The sequence below is a fragment of the Gymnodraco acuticeps genome, unplaced genomic scaffold, assembly GCF_902827175.1.
Source record: "Gymnodraco acuticeps unplaced genomic scaffold, fGymAcu1.1, whole genome shotgun sequence".
NCBI lineage: Eukaryota > Metazoa > Chordata > Actinopteri > Perciformes > Bathydraconidae > Gymnodraco > Gymnodraco acuticeps.
In genome coordinates, this window is record NW_022991180.1 from 3,491,114 (window position 1) to 3,508,216 (window position 17,103).

The following is a 17,103-nucleotide window of genomic DNA, read 5'->3' on the forward strand; positions in this document are numbered from 1 at the left end:
TTAATAATAAGGACCTGTGCTTTCTATCTGAAGGAGGAACAAATGGGCTCGGGCCCACAGAATAGGAAATAAAAAAATAAATAAAGTTACAGGTATATTTTTGTACACACTATAATTAAATGTGTTTGTTAGGTATGAAGACAGCCACGTGGTGACAGCGAGGGCCGCTGTGACGGTGATCCACTCTGTGCTCGGCTGTCTCATCAGCTGTATCGAACTGCAGAAGTATTCTGTAAACCTGCTGTATGCAGAGGATGGGTGCAGCCCAGGTCAATTTACCATTCAATGTTTCCAATGCTTTCTTTCATTCCAAATAACTGGAAAACTATTATTATTCTTGTCAGCTTTGCCCTAATGAGCTAATGTTACTATGATAACATCATTAATCATACATGGGGATCATAGTCAACATTGTTTCTGCTCAATGTTAGCATTGCAATTTGAACTGCAAGAGACTCTTCAAGCCTGGATAGGAGTATTTCCCATAGACTGTATATATAAAGGTATTTCCCCCACAAGTTTAAAAATAACCTTGCTTCTCCATCAAACTCCCAAACTGTGCTATGCTTCGAATACAACAATAACATGTTTCATTTGATGACCTATGTATGACTCATTCTAATATATTTCCTGTTATGACATTTTGCTTTGATAGAATGTTTACCAATAAAATGTATTTTTAGCGTTTAACATAATTTACAAAGGTTTCTTCAATTTTATTCCAGGTTTCCTTATTTAAATTGAAAAGTTCTGATATTCTGAGGAATGCAGTCTGTTCAACAGTATGTACATGCAAGGTTGTCAAAATAAATGGACATCCTAATGGATACACAAAAAAAACATAATGTTGAGCCTGTTTGTCATTTTGTTGGTCTTTATTTCACAGTGCGGGGTCAATTCTAGGGAGGGAGAGCAGCAATTTAGCAGGAGAATTGAGTGTATAATATACAGTTAAAGTTTTGATTTGTTCCATTTTAACATAACTGCTTGGTTTAAAAGCCCCTTTGCAATGTCATTGAGATTTAGCTTGCTGAGATGTTGTTCTCTCTCACTCTCTCTCCTTCCCTCCCCCCCCCCACACACCCACACACACCCCCACACACCCACACACACACACACACACACACACACACACACACACACACACACACACACACACACACACACACACACACACACACACACACACACACACACACACACACACACACACACACACACACACACACACACACACACACACACAGCTCCTCCCTGTTGAACTAGTTGAACTCAGTTGCATAGGCTACAGCAGGAATTCTCTCCCTCCAGTCATACTTTTTTTTTTTGGTCGGTCGGAAGACATATTCTGGAATGTGGAGAAAGAGGCAGAGACTGCAGGTGAAAATGCTGAAAAGGAGCTTCAGCCAAGTACAACAATGCCAAATTAAATATAACATCAGTTTGAATGGGGTACTGAACCTAGGCTACACATGCTTAGTCAAATATTTATGTCAATCAAACTACAATTGCACATTCTTAATTGGTGGACAATATAGCATGGACCACACAACAACAACAACAACAACAACAACAACAACATCACATATAATTGTTGCGGCACAATTTCAACATCTGGCAGAGGTGTGATGTTTGCTAGCACACATTCTCTTCTTTTTTTACATTTATACCCCAAATACTCATCCATGACTGTCTCACCACGGGCTAAGACACCTCCCATAGCAACGCCAGCCCCCAAAGTCTGGTCGTAGGAGACTTTATGCATGTGAGAATCTGCACGTAGCATTCAGACTTCTAGGAATCCCGTCCTTACCATAGAGGTCCTTACACACCAGCAGATGTTCATTTTGTCCCCGTTACCTGCACCGTGACCGGTTGGAGTCGAGACTTCATACGACACAAGAGCCGGGATTACACATATTTCTGCTACAGGATGCTCTCGTTTAGGTAAATATTGACTTCTGAATCAGATAAGAAAGCAAGAGCAATTCACATCTAGAGCGTTTTTAGGTAACGTTAGCTGTCATATCACCCTGCAGATTTGAACTGTCCGTTTTCTATTGTTTTTCACTTGGGACCGTTGAACATTCTAGAACGTTAAAGTTAGGTTAGCTTGCCTAGCTAGCTAAAAAACTAGCTAACCTGGACGAAACTTTATGTGTAATGGTTCTCGACAGCAGTGGATAATATACAAAAACTGCATTGGGTTGAAGGGAGTCATATTTGCAAAATTCAGTTGAAAAGGTTAATGTTAACAAATAGCCAGTTAAGTAAACGGTGCCTGAATTTTCTTATGAAACTCAGTCAATGTTATGGCATTCCAGTGCAATGCAGCGTGGGATGCTGCTTCCTAGGCTCTGCTCTATATTATCACACGTATTTCGATACATTAGCAGCATATTATACAAGGATTTATTTGTTTATGCATTCTGCATGGTCTGCCATATTGCACACTTCAGTGAGTCTATGGTATTAGTCTATTTGGGGACACGAACGAACGTTCACTGCAAACTGTTTTTACGTCACATTCGTGTGGGAACCGTTAACTTTAACTATCTTAATTAGTTTAGGAGTCAACAAATGGCATCTGCGGTCCTTAAGAAATGAAAAGACCCCCTGCTGTCAGCAACTTTATAGGGGTGACTGAGGGGTTATTCCTGGTGAAACCAGCCAGACTCCATTGAGAAGTGTTGGGTCCACTCATGAGTTTCCCTCGGCGGGGAGGGGCGAAGACGTGGCAGTCCTCTTCCATCCACATCCTGTGTTATCTGACTCCCCTGCCTCACTCCCTGCTAAACTTCGAAAATATACTTCAGCTAAAGGAAATGTAACTGTGAGAAAGATATTAAAATACAGTGCAGACCAAGAGAACAAGGTTAATTTTGTTAACAAATGTAGTGACTGCACTGAGGCACAATTATATAAAACAATGTGGGGATTAACACCTTTTCTGTGATTTATTATTACTTTATTGTAAAATATTGTCTTGATACATTAAACATTTTATTGAAATGGGTATTTTTGGGGTATTTACTTTGTTAAAAGTAATTCTTAGCAAAGTTGGAAGTTACTAAAGAGACAGGAAAATTAGTCAATTGAAAACTCCACGAATGCAATAAAACGAATCATTTATCTGTGTTTTCTGAGGGTAGATGCTTCCTTGCAAGTGAGAGCACTGGTAAACATCCACCTTCCCCAAAATTAGCACACGGTTGGTAAAGAAAAGCATCTTCTAACAAACATGTCTGAACAGAATGCAGCCCAATTTACAGGTCAGAAGTCAGAAAACTAAAACTTTAAAGCAAATGTCATGCAAAGTAGTTTTCTCAAACAGGTTTGAAGAAATGGCCTCACGTGTGTCTGGCAGGTTAAATGTTAAATTGCCATCAGGAATGTTTTGGTGTTCTGGCATTTCACGTACAAGCATGTTTGCATACAAAAACTCTCACTACCACTTACTCTGGTGTGTGGCATGCTGCGTGGATCTAAATGATAACTGTTATACTTGCAGCTTTAATCTTGACTTTTCACTTCTACAATATTATAACAGTAGAGACAGAAGAGCTGTGAGCCTGTCATTACAATAATTATATTCTTTAGAGTTTGTATCCTGTCAGAGGCACACTAATGGTATCTTGGACTGAGTGGGGCCAAATATTCTTGAATTACAGTAGGAGCATTTAGAGATAATGATAACTTTCATTTTACCTTGAAGTTTCTAAATATTCTTTGGTTTAAACAAATGCTTGAATATATTGAATATGCAGAGCTCTGACACTTATATGTCTGCCTCTCTGCTGCCTGCTGCTGACCTTAATTTAAATGTCATGAAGTAATTATTTGATTTCCACTGAAGACTTGTCCATGTGGCAAAGTCAGAACCTGCCTGAGCCTGTTGTCTGCCTCCAGCGAAGGGCTTTAGAAATCAGCATAGACGCACGACCGATTTCATGCATGACCTTTACTTTGCCACCAGGTGAACAGTTTCTAAATGTGTGGGCATGAAGATACATGTGCTATTATTTTACCTTTTTATATTTCAGCTTTTTTGTTTATCCTTTCTTTAAAACATCTATTTCATCATGCTATTATTAGTCAAGAAATATTGTGGAAATGAAACTAGTGTAAATGTCCTGTAATACTTTTTACCTATCAAAGTTTCAGACTTATTTAACATGAGCAACTGACTAAACAATGTACCAACAACATTATGTTTTAGGAAGAGTAAGTTAATTGGCTAAGAATCAAGGATACAGTTGTGTGAATCCAGGGATTTGTTCAAAGTGAAATTCTCATACATGTATCCCATGATGTCTAGAAATCCAGATGGAAGTTTAAAGAAAGTAAATAATGTATTTTTAGTACAGTAATTAAAGATGACATTGTCCTAGCAGCTCCTCTGCTGCTGCCAAGTTTTCACTTCATCATGTAAACAATTGCATACTGAGAATGCAGTGTGTACACATTGACATCTGCCTGCTCATGTATTCCTGTCAGTCAGCCTGTGTTCTCTTCTCATTTCTGTCTGTATGGTTAGAGAGATCCCAGCACCACTCTTCAAAGGCCAGCATCCTAGTTAGTTATGGCTATGTCATCACCACAGACAAACCGGACACAGTGACACCAACCACAGACCTATATTTGGCTTTGTCTGGTGGTTCGGGAGGCTGCACTTCTAAACAGATTTAATTCTTTAATTCTTTTTTTAAATTTATTTTTCTCACTTGTATTGTCATTACGTAGTACAGGTACTACGTAACAAAATGGTTTCTCTGCATTTGACCCATCCTAGTGTTAGGAGCAGTGGGCTGTCATTATGAACGGCACCCGGGGAGCAGTGTAGGGAACAGTGCCTTGCTCAGGGACACCTCGGTAGCACTTGGTCTTGCCAAGGAGATTCTTCAAGTTTTCATCACTCGTTTTCTCTCTTAATATATATACATTTTTTCTCTGTAAGCTAAATGGTCAGTACACCCAATTCACAAGTAACATTCCAAATACTCTCCCAACTTACCCACTAATACTTGCACATAGTTTTTCCCAGGTTTTGAGATAGCTGCTGCTGCTGAGACTTCTACTCGCTCAACAGCTTGCCAGAAATAATACCCAGTTACTATGGACAATCCCCAGACCTTGATGTCATCAGTTTCCTTTAGGAACATTTATGAAAAGTGTCTGTGGATTGTCCGCTCTTAAATGGTGCTAACAACAAGGTTTTCAATTCAGTAGGAGCAGCACTGGAGGGAGTGAAGGGAAGCATCAATATGATACATCGTGGAGGTTGAAAATAGTTTCTCTGGTATTGATAGTGACTAATTTATTTCTGGTATTATGACATCCCTAGTATGAAGTCGTACTTGGGGAATTTGGTATGGTATGTAAATAATGCAGTCCATTCTGCCATTCTCCTTTTTGATATTATTGTTTTAATATGCATGATTCAATGTCCAAGTTAATCTATTTAACAATGTATCTCATTCTCTCATCGCTTCTCCAGGATGGAGCTGCCATGTTTGTGTCTATTGTTGCTAAACTGTCTGCAGTCGCTCTCAGCCGGCAATGACTTCTACACCTCAATAGGTAAAAACATCAAGCAATATATGTTCCTTTTTTAAGAAAAATTCTCCCTTTGCTGACTTTTGTTGCATCTCACTTATGGACGACGCAAGAGATGTCACGACATTGGGATGAGATGAGTGATGACCTTTGTTATGAATCATTGCAGTAATGATGGTGAAGTATCTCATTTGTTTTCTTCAGGCCAGATGACAGATCTGTTATACACAGAAAAAGACCTCGTCACCTCCCTAAAGGACTACATCAGAGCAGAGGAGACCAAGCTTGAGAAGATTAAAGTGTTAGTTTTTGGAAACTTGTCTCAGTGTTTCTGAATATTAAGATAGTATTGCTTCTGGATTCATATGTAAGGAATGCATCTAACTGTGTATTACCATCCTTGTGATAGGTGGGCTGAGAAGATGGAATCAATGTCAGCCGCAGCCACACTGGACCCAGAGGGCTACCTGGGAAACCCGGTCAATGCCTTCAAACTGATGAAGAGGCTGAACACAGAGTGGGCGATGCTGGAGAGCCTGGTGCTCAGTGACACCACTGACGGTATGGATAAAGCAGACCTGTTTCAAATAGTGATAAGTGCCAAAAGTTTAGAAAACCAAGTAAAGGTAACCAACAGAAAAGACGATTTTCCAATACTTTTTGATGTTGATTTGATCTAGGGATTTCTATACATTTGTAGAGATTGGGTAATCTTGGAACTCCCTAATTAGTGCAGCAACATTTATAGAGAGTGCAAAGGTTTTTTTTTTATTCCAAAGCAACTATATGCTCGCTCAGATTCATACGTATATTCATACTTGTTATATTGAAGGAGAAATCGGATGCCTTGCTCAGTCACCCTAACATGAGTTATTGAGGTAGAATATAACTCATACATGTTGGTCACATGTCTTGATCAAACTTCAATCCTCCCACTCAAGATCAAAGTCACTCTGATTGAAGAGAGAGTATTAATGGTCCACTTGACTGATTGTAAATGATCCTATAAATAATCTTACTATTAATTTCTCTGGGTTTCTCATGTCTTTCTCTCAGGATTTGTTTCCAACCTGACCATCCAGAGACAGTACTTCCCCACAGATGAGGACCAGACTGGGGCAGCTAAAGCCCTCCTCAGGTTACAGGACACTTACAGACTTACTGCCAACACCATGGCTACAGGAGACCTACCTGGTAAGGGCTCTGAATCTGCATACCACACCTACCTGATAAAAGCTCCAAAGCAGGAAGCATACAATTAACTGACTAAGTGCGATGAAAGTCACAGTAAACACCTTCTTGTTGTTTCCTTGTGTCCTCTGCATGCTAGGAGCGAAGCACAAGACTTTTATGACAGTGGAGGACTGTTATGAGCTGGGGAAGATCGCCTACTCCGATGTGGATTACTACCACACCGAGCTGTGGATGTCCCAGGCTCTGAAACAGCTTGAACAGGGAGAGGAGTCCAATATAGATAAGGTGACAGTGCTTGACTACCTCAGCTATTCCATCTACCAGCAGGGGGAGATAGATCGAGCCCTGGATTACACCAAGCAGCTCCTAAAACTGGGTGAGTCCCTCCACCACTCTATGAAGTATTTTCCAACTTTCAAAAGTATTCTGGGAGGCATGTTTTGCAATGTGTTAGTGTATGGATTCTAAAATGTCTGCTCAAGATATGTTGTGTTTATAGGATCAAACAGGAAATAATGCACTTTTTTTTTCACAAACATGCACAGACACCAGACTTTATTTTGGTTTGGATAAGATTGTAAGGATGCGGAAATAGCCTTAATTTTACCGAGCACACAGCATCATATTATGAACAAAGGAAAGCACGTATTTTTTGTATCCAAATAGATAGAATTAAGTCATTATGGTACATTTTGAAAATTACATTGAAAGCGACAGCATATGAGTCTTGAACTTATCTACATACGAACATTTCTAAACCACATGCATATCAGTCTAAGCCAGGGGTCTCAAACTCAAGGCCCGAGTGCCAAATCCGGCCCGCGACTTCATTTTATGTGTCCCCGCAAGAGCTTGCAAAGAATATAATATGTTTATTATAAGGTTTACAGAAGCAGGTTGCCCATAAACTACATGTCCCACAATGCATCTCGTTTTGTGACATGTGCACTGAAGAGACTTGCAATTATTATTACTAAGTTATTATTCTATCCGATAATAATCCAATTCAGAGGCAATAATGTAATATAATACATTATTTTATATATATATATATTATATATTTATATAGTTACAACCGGCCCTTTGAATGCAACCTTTATGCGAATGTGGCCCGCGATGAAATTGAGTTTGACACCCCTGGTCTAAGCCATATTATCCATATTATCCATGTGACATTTCCCCCCCGATATAATATATATTTTATAATCACCTACAGTCAGATATTGGTCTCATTTTGGATTGCTTGTAGATTTGTCATGAAACAAAATGGTCTTCTGTCCAGGGAATTCAGAGATCTAGGTAACAATTCTTCTTAGAAATGAACTGTTCCATTTGTTTAATTGTATGTATTTATAATAGGGCTGTGCGATTATGGCAAAAATCATAATCACGACTATATTTTTGGTCAATAATTGATATAACGATTATTAAAAACAGTTGATTACCCTGAACTTTAAGTATAATTCAACTGGAAAACCAAAAAAAATAAGAGATAATAATAATAAATAAATAAATTACATTGGTTTCGTAATAGTTGCAAGCCAAAATCTTAATCGAGATTAAAATACGAGTAATGCACAACCCTAATTTATAGTAATGACGCTGAATAATACTTTATTATAGAATAGTATATAATATTGAACTCTCTAACCTGCATCCGACTAGACCACACCATTGTTATCTTTCCAGTTTGAACATCTTGTTTCTGAGAAGTGGATAAGGTCAGACTGAATAAATAGTAAAAATGTAATTATGACGTGTTGGAAACTCAGTTATTTTGATTGCAGGGCTGTTATATTCTCAGGTGACAGGTGCTGCAGTCCTCACTATTTGTACACACCACCATTATTTCTGTTGGTCTGTCATTTTTAGACTCAGAGCATCAGCGCGCCAATGGCAACCTGAAGTACTTTGAGTTCCAGTTGGAGAAGCAGAGAAAGGCTGATGAGGCTGAAGGGAAGGAACCAGGTAAAAAGGAAACATCCGAAAAGAAAGAGAAGAGCAAGAAGGTCTCGAATCATCAGATCCCAGAGAGGAAGAAGTACGAGATGCTTTGTCGTGGGGAGGGCATCAAAATGGTGAGGGAAACAAAAAGATGCACAAAAACATAATTTCTAAGTAAATAAATACACATAACTTAAATGTCCTTTTTTTTCTGTTAACCAGACCCCCCGCAGGCAGAGCCGGCTGTTCTGTCGTTACTATGACAACAATCACAACCCCAAATATGTGCTGGCTCCTGTCAAACAGCAAGATGAGTGGGACCGCCCCTACATTGTCCGCTACCTCGACATCCTCTCCGAAACAGAAATCGAGAAGGTCAAGCAACTGGCGAAGCCAAGAGTAAGCATTTTTCTGTAGATCAAGTGCTCCAATGATGCCATATGATGTATGTATAAAAACGTAACTTAACAGTTCCACGTGACATAATAGGATCATTCATTTAGGGCTGGGTGGTATGAAGAAGATCACATCATGATGTTTTTGACCAAATACCTTAATATCGATATTGAAGCTTTCACAAAATATTTACACAATGTCAATTTTGATAGAAAAATCATCGGTTAAAGGCATACATTAGAAAGGCTTTTCAAATAGTCTGATAAGTTAAGAACATTCATCACTTTACTATATTGCTGCCTTTAAAACCAGGAAAAGACAACACTTACAATTAGGGTTGCCAGAAACTGACCATGATCAAAATCGATTATTCGGCAGCCCTGGCGAATAATAATCGATTAATCGACCGACCGACCCCCCCCATCCCGCGGGACAAAAAAAAAAAACTCAGACAAAAGGAATTCCGTTGTTTTCTTTACTGGAACATGTTTAACAGTACAAACAAAATAAACGACAAATAAACCAACATCAACATGATGTTGGTTTATTTTTTGTTATTTTCTAAAGTGCCTGCCATTGCCTTTATTTGGAGATAATGTATTAATAATAGCATTGCAATAAATAAATTGCTATAATAATATTTATTGCAATGCTGCTATTATTAATACAAGCTGTAGCCTGTATTATTAATAATAGCAGCATTGCAATAAATAAATTGTGCGCGCATCGCGCATCTTCAAATAAAGGCAATGGCAGGCACTTTAGACAATAACAAAAAATAAACCACCATCATGTCGCCTGTATTAATAATAGCAGCATTGAAATACATTCAATAATTAGCCTATTGTTCCACGAGGAGGAACTCTTTTTACCTGCCGCTTTGTTCATCTTTAGTCGCACGTGTGAGGGAGGGTGGGGGTGGGGGCGGGGGCGGTGTGTAGCGTGCTGCAGCAGCTGTCTGCTCTGCACGCAGGCTTCCTCCAAGTTTACAGTAAAACAAACTGGTGGTGTGACCAATGGCCATTTACAATTGTTAATACTATTACTATTATTAGCATTAGTCTATATTTTGGTTGAAACTAAGCCAGAAAAAAAACATAAATAATAATAAAAAAATATATAAATAAAATCGATTTTTAAAAATAATATTCGAATATGGAGACTGTAACGATTAATCGAATAATCGCTGGCATCCCTACTTACAATATCATGATATCTTAAATCTACGACAATATCTAGTCTTATATCACAATATCGATATTATATCAATATATTGCCCAGCCCTACTTTCAGTAGTGTGTTGTCATGATATTCGAGTTTCTAACTTTTTCACCATACCTTTAAAAATAATTGGTATTCAATACATTCTTTTTGATATTACATGGGGAAATTGACACAATATTAAGGGAAATACATTGAGTTTTTTATTAAAAGATAAATATAACAAGTTTTAAAAAACGATAATTCTGACAACACTAGTTGAGCGTGTTTAGGAGTGGGATATCAAGGCTGTGAGGCTCGTTAGGCAAGCACACAGGCACACATCTTTGCATGTGTGTGTGGGTAAATCATGTCCCTGGCTTCACAGCTGCGCAGGGCCACCATCTCCAACCCCATCACAGGCGTGCTGGAGACAGCGCCATACCGGATCAGCAAAAGGTAAGGAATAGTTAGGAGCCGCCAACAGCAGAGGATATAGGAGAGAGCTGAGAGGGAGAAAGAGAGGTTTCCTCCTCCTTCTCCTTCAAAAACTCACCCCATTTCTCCTCTGTACCGTCCGTCTGCACCCCTCCATTTCTCCGCCCTTCCAAACCTTGAAGGCTCTTGAGCTGAATCAAACAATCCAGCTGATAATGATCAAAGCTTTACAACAAAAATAACCATTGGTGGACTTTTATTGGTCAATAAATATAAATATATTATTTGTTGCTGCTTTAACCAGTGAAACAGACATTAAAGAACTATTAAAACGTTTTTTCTTTCGTAGCTAATGGATTTATATTTTTTGAGGGAGAATGAAAGTGTTTGAGTCTTCCACAGAAAGGGGAACATTATTTTTATTTTTCTGCTAGCTGATATTAACATAGTGGCTTTTTTTGAGCCAGGAGGTATATTGAGGCACTCATTGATAACCTACTGATACACTTTCTTACTTTGCAATTTAATTTGGTTTTGAACATTGCCTCATGGATCACTCTCTTGGCTCTTCTAAAGAATAACATTAACAAGTAGTGACCACATCTGCCTTTCTTTTCTCTCTCTCTCTCTATCTCTCTTTCCTCCTTTTACTTCTCTTCTTTTTGTCGCTGCTTTTAATTGAACTATTCATATCTTAGACTGCACTGTAACTTTTATCCATGTACTTTTTTCTTTTAATGTTTAATTGACAGCACTGTAACTTTTATCCATGTATTTTTTCTTTTAATGTTTATTTTATTAGCTTTTCTTTTTAATGACTGATTTTAAATGCCATTTTCTTAATCTCTTTCATTTTTTGTAAAGCACTTTGAATTGCCTTGTGTTGAAAAGTGCTATATAAATAAACTTGCCTTGCCTTGCCTTGCCTTGCCTTGCCTTGCCTTGCCTTGCCTTGCCTTGCCTTGCCTTGCCTTGCCTTGCCTTGCCTTGCCTTGCCTTGCCTTGCCTTGCCTTGCCTTGCCTTGCCTTGCCTTGCCTTGCCTTGCCTTGCCTTGCCTTGCCTTGCCTTGCCTTGCCTTGCCTTGCCTTGCCTTGCCTTGCCTTGCCTTGCCTTGCCTTGCCTTGCCTTGCCTTGCCTTGCCTTGCCTTGCCTTGCCTTGCCTTGCCTTGCCTTGCCTTGCCTTGCCTTGCCTTGTGGGTATCACATTCCATCATCCCCTTTTCTTTCCTTTATTTATCTACGTTACCTCGACCTCCGTGTCCTTGTGCGGCTGTAACTACTGTAGTTAAGGCGAGCCACGGTGCATGACCCCCTTACCGGGACACTAACCACGGCCCAGTACAGAGTCTCCAAGAGGTAAGGGGTAACAGGTGACCAGGAGAGCTCGAGGAGATACTTCCTCATCCTCCGTTCTTTTCTTTGTCTTAATCTCTGAAATGGAAGAAAATGTTAAGCTACACCTAAAAAACACTAGAGGAAGTTTTCATTTGTTTAACAGATTGAGCTTAAAAATATATAAACAAAAATAAACAATTCTCAGTTGTTTTTAGGTGTAGTTGAATATTCGTTGTTACTACCAGTTAACCCAGTCATTTGGGGATTTTCATGGATTTTCATTTTCAGATAGTTTTTCCCCCGACTCGGTTATTTGGAATCTCTATTCCCCATTGCTCTTTCCAGTCATTCATCTGTAACCATTCTTGTATGAGCTTAATTCAGCTGCTATGGTTTACTATGCGTCTGCAACTAACATATCAGCAAAAGAGATTTAAACACTTCTCAGCCTGAGTCTGGACGCAAAAGCTTAAAAACACAGATAAATGTATGCTGCATAATGTACAAAGAGAGATTGTTATATATGTTAGAAAAGTGCCGCCCTGTGTATGAATGACTGTTCCACTTCAATAGATACATTGCCTGTTGGACCCACCCTTAAAAATACCAAGCCAGCAATAAACCCACATTATTTGGTTTTACAGTTCTTGATAATTAAAGTATCGGTGCCGTGTCTACGTGGGTTTAAGGGTGTGGTGTCCCTTTGATGTTTTTGTATGTGTACATGTTAGCCAGCATGCATTTCCAAATTCAGTGAGGAATCATTCAACAGGTTTCCGAGTGTTCACCTCGCTTCACTATATGGATACATGCGTCTAGGATTGCTCTCCAGTTCAGTTTGTTAAAGTGATACAGAGAACAGACAAACAGGCGAAAGAACTCAGAAGACTTTGACCGCTCAATGAACTTGTGCAACACATCAGGCAAAAATGTATTAGCTCACATTTGGCCCAGCATCCCTTCAAAAATACGAGTTATTATCAACACAAACTCTTGATAAAAAAAAAAGCTGACTCATCTCACTGCTTTTCTCATACACACACATATCCTAGGGTTGATGTGCTGTAATTCTCAGGAACACGTCCATAAAACAGGGCGGTAGGAATAATCTCATAGGCTTTGTAATGTCTTCAGAAAAATCCCCTGAATTTGAGATGTTTCAATTCTATCTTTGTTGCTCACGTCATCAGTAACTTCATATAAATTGTATCTTTCATTTTTTTATAATGTTTAATGTGAAAGGATTTTTACTAGAAATGGTGGCTTCTAATTTATCATCAGAAGAAATGCCAGTGTGAATGTTATCATGTGCTCTGCAGAACTATAGATGAGTCATTTTTTCATATTTCACAATAAAGTTCATTAGCTTGGTTAAAAGCGTATTATATCGGAGTCTACTCTTAGACTGGTGTGCATGAGTGAGTATGAAAGGCCGGTTGTGTTAAGTTAAACCCATGATAATATTTAGCCGCAGTCCTGTACCAGGCACATTCCCAAGTGCTCACACAGTTTAAAACACCCTGTACCCTGAGCTGATTGGACATTCTGAAACTGGCCAGCTTTCTCTATTTCATGTTCTTCAAATCTCTATTTCCCTTTTCTATCATGTGATGTATTGCCTAACTTTACTTTCTTTCTAAGCTTTTCATGGCAACTTTTCAGCATGACATATCTTGCAGCCGTCTATTTCAAAAGAAACCTTCACTACCATCTAGTGGACAGATATGTGCCTCACTGACATACATACCGTATAGCACGTCTGCCTGCTTTCTCAGTCATTCTGTTTCCCTTCTGTATTCCAGCGCTTGGCTCACTGGCTATGAAGATCCAATTATTGACGTGATCAACCAGAGAATTGAAGATCTCACCGGACTGGAAATGGACACTGCAGAAGAGCTGCAGGTAAAGAGTTAGCTGAAGGACATTGAGCACAGTTTTCTTGAATTTCTATCCTTTTTCTAAATGCAAGACCTTACTGAATCCACAAAGTTCTTATATAGAGGTAACATATCATTTTAATATCAACCTTCCCATACTGTTTGTGTTTTAGTTTAATAGAATCCTCATTTGTAGTTGTGTGACTTAATTCATATGTTTGATTGTTCTTTAGGTTGCAAACTATGGCGTTGGAGGTCAATACGAACCACACTTTGACTTTGGAAGGGTAAGGAAACCTTTGTATTTAACACAAGTACATTTTCTATAGATGTACAGTAAGGTTTAAATGGCAGGACATTAAATGTGACGTTGACTTTCTCCACAGAAAGATGAGCCAGATGCCTTTAAGGAGCTAGGAACTGGCAACCGCATAGCAACATGGCTCTTCTATGTGAGTACATTCAATGGTTTTGAACTTTAGATTGAACTTCCACTAAGCTGTTTTAAATGTTTGACAGAAATACTGGTGTTTGAATCTTCTCTACGGAGCGGTCTCATACTTGCCAATGAAATGTGAGAATGAAGCTCAACATAACTTTTCCTCTTTGGTTTTGCTCAGTGTGACAGCCTGGTATTATACATTTACGTCGATCCCTAGCCTCTGATTGTGGGCTTAATCTTTGCTGTCACCAAAGTTACATCTGAGTTAAAACAGGACTTGCTATGGTGATTCAATGAGAATGATGTTACATTTGCTGTAAAAATGATTAATGGGAGAAAACTGCATTGTATTTTCTTCAAACAGTTCCACAAACTATTTTCCACTACTATTTGTATTGTTTGATTTGAGAGACTGAACTATTCCTCTCTCGGTCTCTGTTGTAGATGAGTGATGTAGCATCAGGTGGAGCCACAGTATTCCCAGATGTTGGTGCAGCAGTTTGGCCCAAAAAGGTAACCGCTAATGTTCCACTACTACTTTACACAAATATATAACTGACTGAGTAGCTGTATCTGAGTTGGTCATATTATAAAGCCAACAAATCCCCAGGTGTTTTGTTTGTTTTGCATTATAACTAATATATAAATTAATAACACAATAAAGTTGTACAAAATAGTGTGAAAGTTGTTTTTGCCTCCAAGTAAGGACACGTACCAATTAGTTTTATATTCTTTTTCTATTACACACAACACAGTCTTCTAAGGGCTACCTTTACATGCAAAACTAGATCATGTACTATATGAAATTGTTTATTTGTTCATTACTGTCATTGAATACAAATGTTTAGTCCACATACACATTTGTAATTACTCCCTGTTAATAATTTCCACTGTCAAAAATCTGTGGGAATGATTTCAGGAACCTGAGGCTACATGTTGACTTCCAGGCTATCCCTGAAGGGTTTGAAGCCCTGCTAACCTGTGTTGCCTGTTGTTTGTGTGTAGGGCTCGGCAGTGTTCTGGTATAATCTGTTCCCCAGCGGGGAGGGAGACTACAGCACCCGACATGCAGCCTGTCCAGTGCTGGTGGGCAACAAGTGGGGTAAGCTCCTCTTTTTCCAATCCCTTATAAAACCATCAGTAAGACACAAGTACATATCTTAAATCTGAAAGGTTAACAGCTGTACTGTTTTCATCGACCGCACCCAGTGGGGTTAGAGTAACCCGCTAGAAAATGGTGTTATAGCTGAACTGGACCTGTTTAGGACTGAATAAGGAAAAATAGATAATGTCAATTGTTATTATCTTTTTATTTTGTCTTTAGTATCAAACAAATGGATCCATGAACGAGGCCAGGAATGGCGGCGACCTTGTTCCCTTAATGAAACGGACTGATGAAAAAGGCAAACCTCTTCACCTCCCTGGCCCTTTCTCTCCTTCCTTGTGAACAGCCCAGGAACAAAGAACACCGCTGCAGATCACAGATGATGCGAATGGATACACGGTGTTCAAATGTCTCACTCCCTCTCTACAAGCACTCCCTTTTTTCCCCAGCTGTTGTGCTCTGAGCCCAGAGATTGTTTGGGTTGATGTCTAGAGTAGACCCTTGCAAAGTATTAGCAACGCTGTGACAGATAACTTCAGATTGTTGGATGGTTTGGAGAAACACTTGCGCAATTTTTACTCCCATGTGTCTGTATTTGCACTCTGCATGAACTCTAGTTCTGTGGTGAGATTATCGTTCAGTAGTGGCTGCAGGGAGCAGCCTTTCCCTGGCAGTTTGAACCTTAAAAGCACAGATAACATTTTTAACAGGCCCGTCTGATTCATTTCATTACTTTATTCATTTACAGAGTTAATGAATAAAGTAATTTATTGTAAAACTACATGCACCATCTTTAAAACTGTTTTTTTTTCTCAAACAGGCGTATTATTTAGAGGGATTGCAAAAGCATATCGTAGTTTAACTTAAATATTCTCTTTTCTAGTTTTAAATGCAGTCTCCTCCTCCAATAACTTTAATTTCGAAATTACAGGTAGTGTTCTGCGGAACAAATGATATGACACACAGTACATAACAAAATGGTCACTCCAAAAAATATATAAATACAATTCAGGGTAGTTTTGTAGGTTGAAAGAAACACTTTATTTCCTGTAAATCATGTCACTTATCAGAACTGATTTAAATGGTATGGCTGCATCTATGTTGACATATCACATACCTTATTGGTCTGCCTCAGAACCTAGTTTTAGATATTTTTTGTAAGTCATTTACATCGTCACACCAAGAGATATTTTTAGATTTGGTGAACTTAACACCTGGACACAGACAAAGTAATGTAAATCTCAATGCTGCATGAATTTTGTATTTGATCATCCTGATTGTCCCGGTGTTGTGTAAGCAACAACCAATCATTGAATAATAAGAGCAACAATATTATGGAAAAAGAAGAGTGGGCTGGATACACCGCATTGTGCCATGACGGGTTCACATATCCAGTTTTTTATAGAGTGAATGATTCTGGTAGGTTTTTAACAGTGTCCATTGGTTTTCAGTGTGAGAATATGAGTTTTCCAAGGAAGAAACATTTTATTTATATGTCTCAGCCAATTGTGTGTTATTTTTTTGTCTCATAGGAAAGTCTGACATTGTTTTTTTTTCTACAATAAAGACTTATATTGATCTTAAGTACATGAACTTTCCTGCTGCTGTTTGAATG

The 17,103-nt window shown here is 38.8% G+C and overlaps 1 protein-coding gene across 2 annotated transcripts; it reads left to right on the plus strand.

Annotated features, from left to right (window-relative positions):
* Positions 1-1,715: 1,715 nt before the first annotated feature.
* p4ha1b (prolyl 4-hydroxylase, alpha polypeptide I b) lies at positions 1,716-17,072 on the plus strand. 2 transcript variants are annotated; one of them, XR_004571260.1, is made up of 15 exons: positions 1,716-1,947; positions 5,498-5,580; positions 5,761-5,857; positions 5,966-6,117; positions 6,613-6,750; positions 6,887-7,126; positions 8,623-8,828; positions 8,917-9,093; positions 10,679-10,749; positions 13,867-13,966; positions 14,175-14,228; positions 14,328-14,515; positions 14,828-14,896; positions 15,389-15,485; positions 15,708-17,072. XR_004571260.1 is itself a non-coding variant. In XM_034238030.1 (15 exons), exons 1-15 carry the CDS (start codon positions 1,934-1,936, stop codon positions 15,776-15,778), a joined length of 1,635 nt encoding a protein of 544 aa, XP_034093921.1. In that variant the 5' UTR covers positions 1,716-1,933; the 3' UTR covers positions 15,779-17,072. The 2 variants fall into 2 exon arrangements, 1 of the variants encoding a protein (XP_034093921.1); XM_034238030.1 differs by having other exon boundaries at positions 14,328-14,393.
* Positions 17,073-17,103: the final 31 nt, after the last annotated feature.

Bases quoted from the DNA above. Each gene is read 5' to 3' on its own strand.
- p4ha1b (XM_034238030.1), top strand. The intron at 13,967-14,174 runs GTAAAGAGTTAG...ATTGTTCTTTAG, and splicing joins ACACTGCAGAAGAGCTGCAG to GTTGCAAACTATGGCGTTGG. The intron at 14,229-14,327 runs GTAAGGAAACCT...CTTTCTCCACAG, and splicing joins CACACTTTGACTTTGGAAGG to AAAGATGAGCCAGATGCCTT.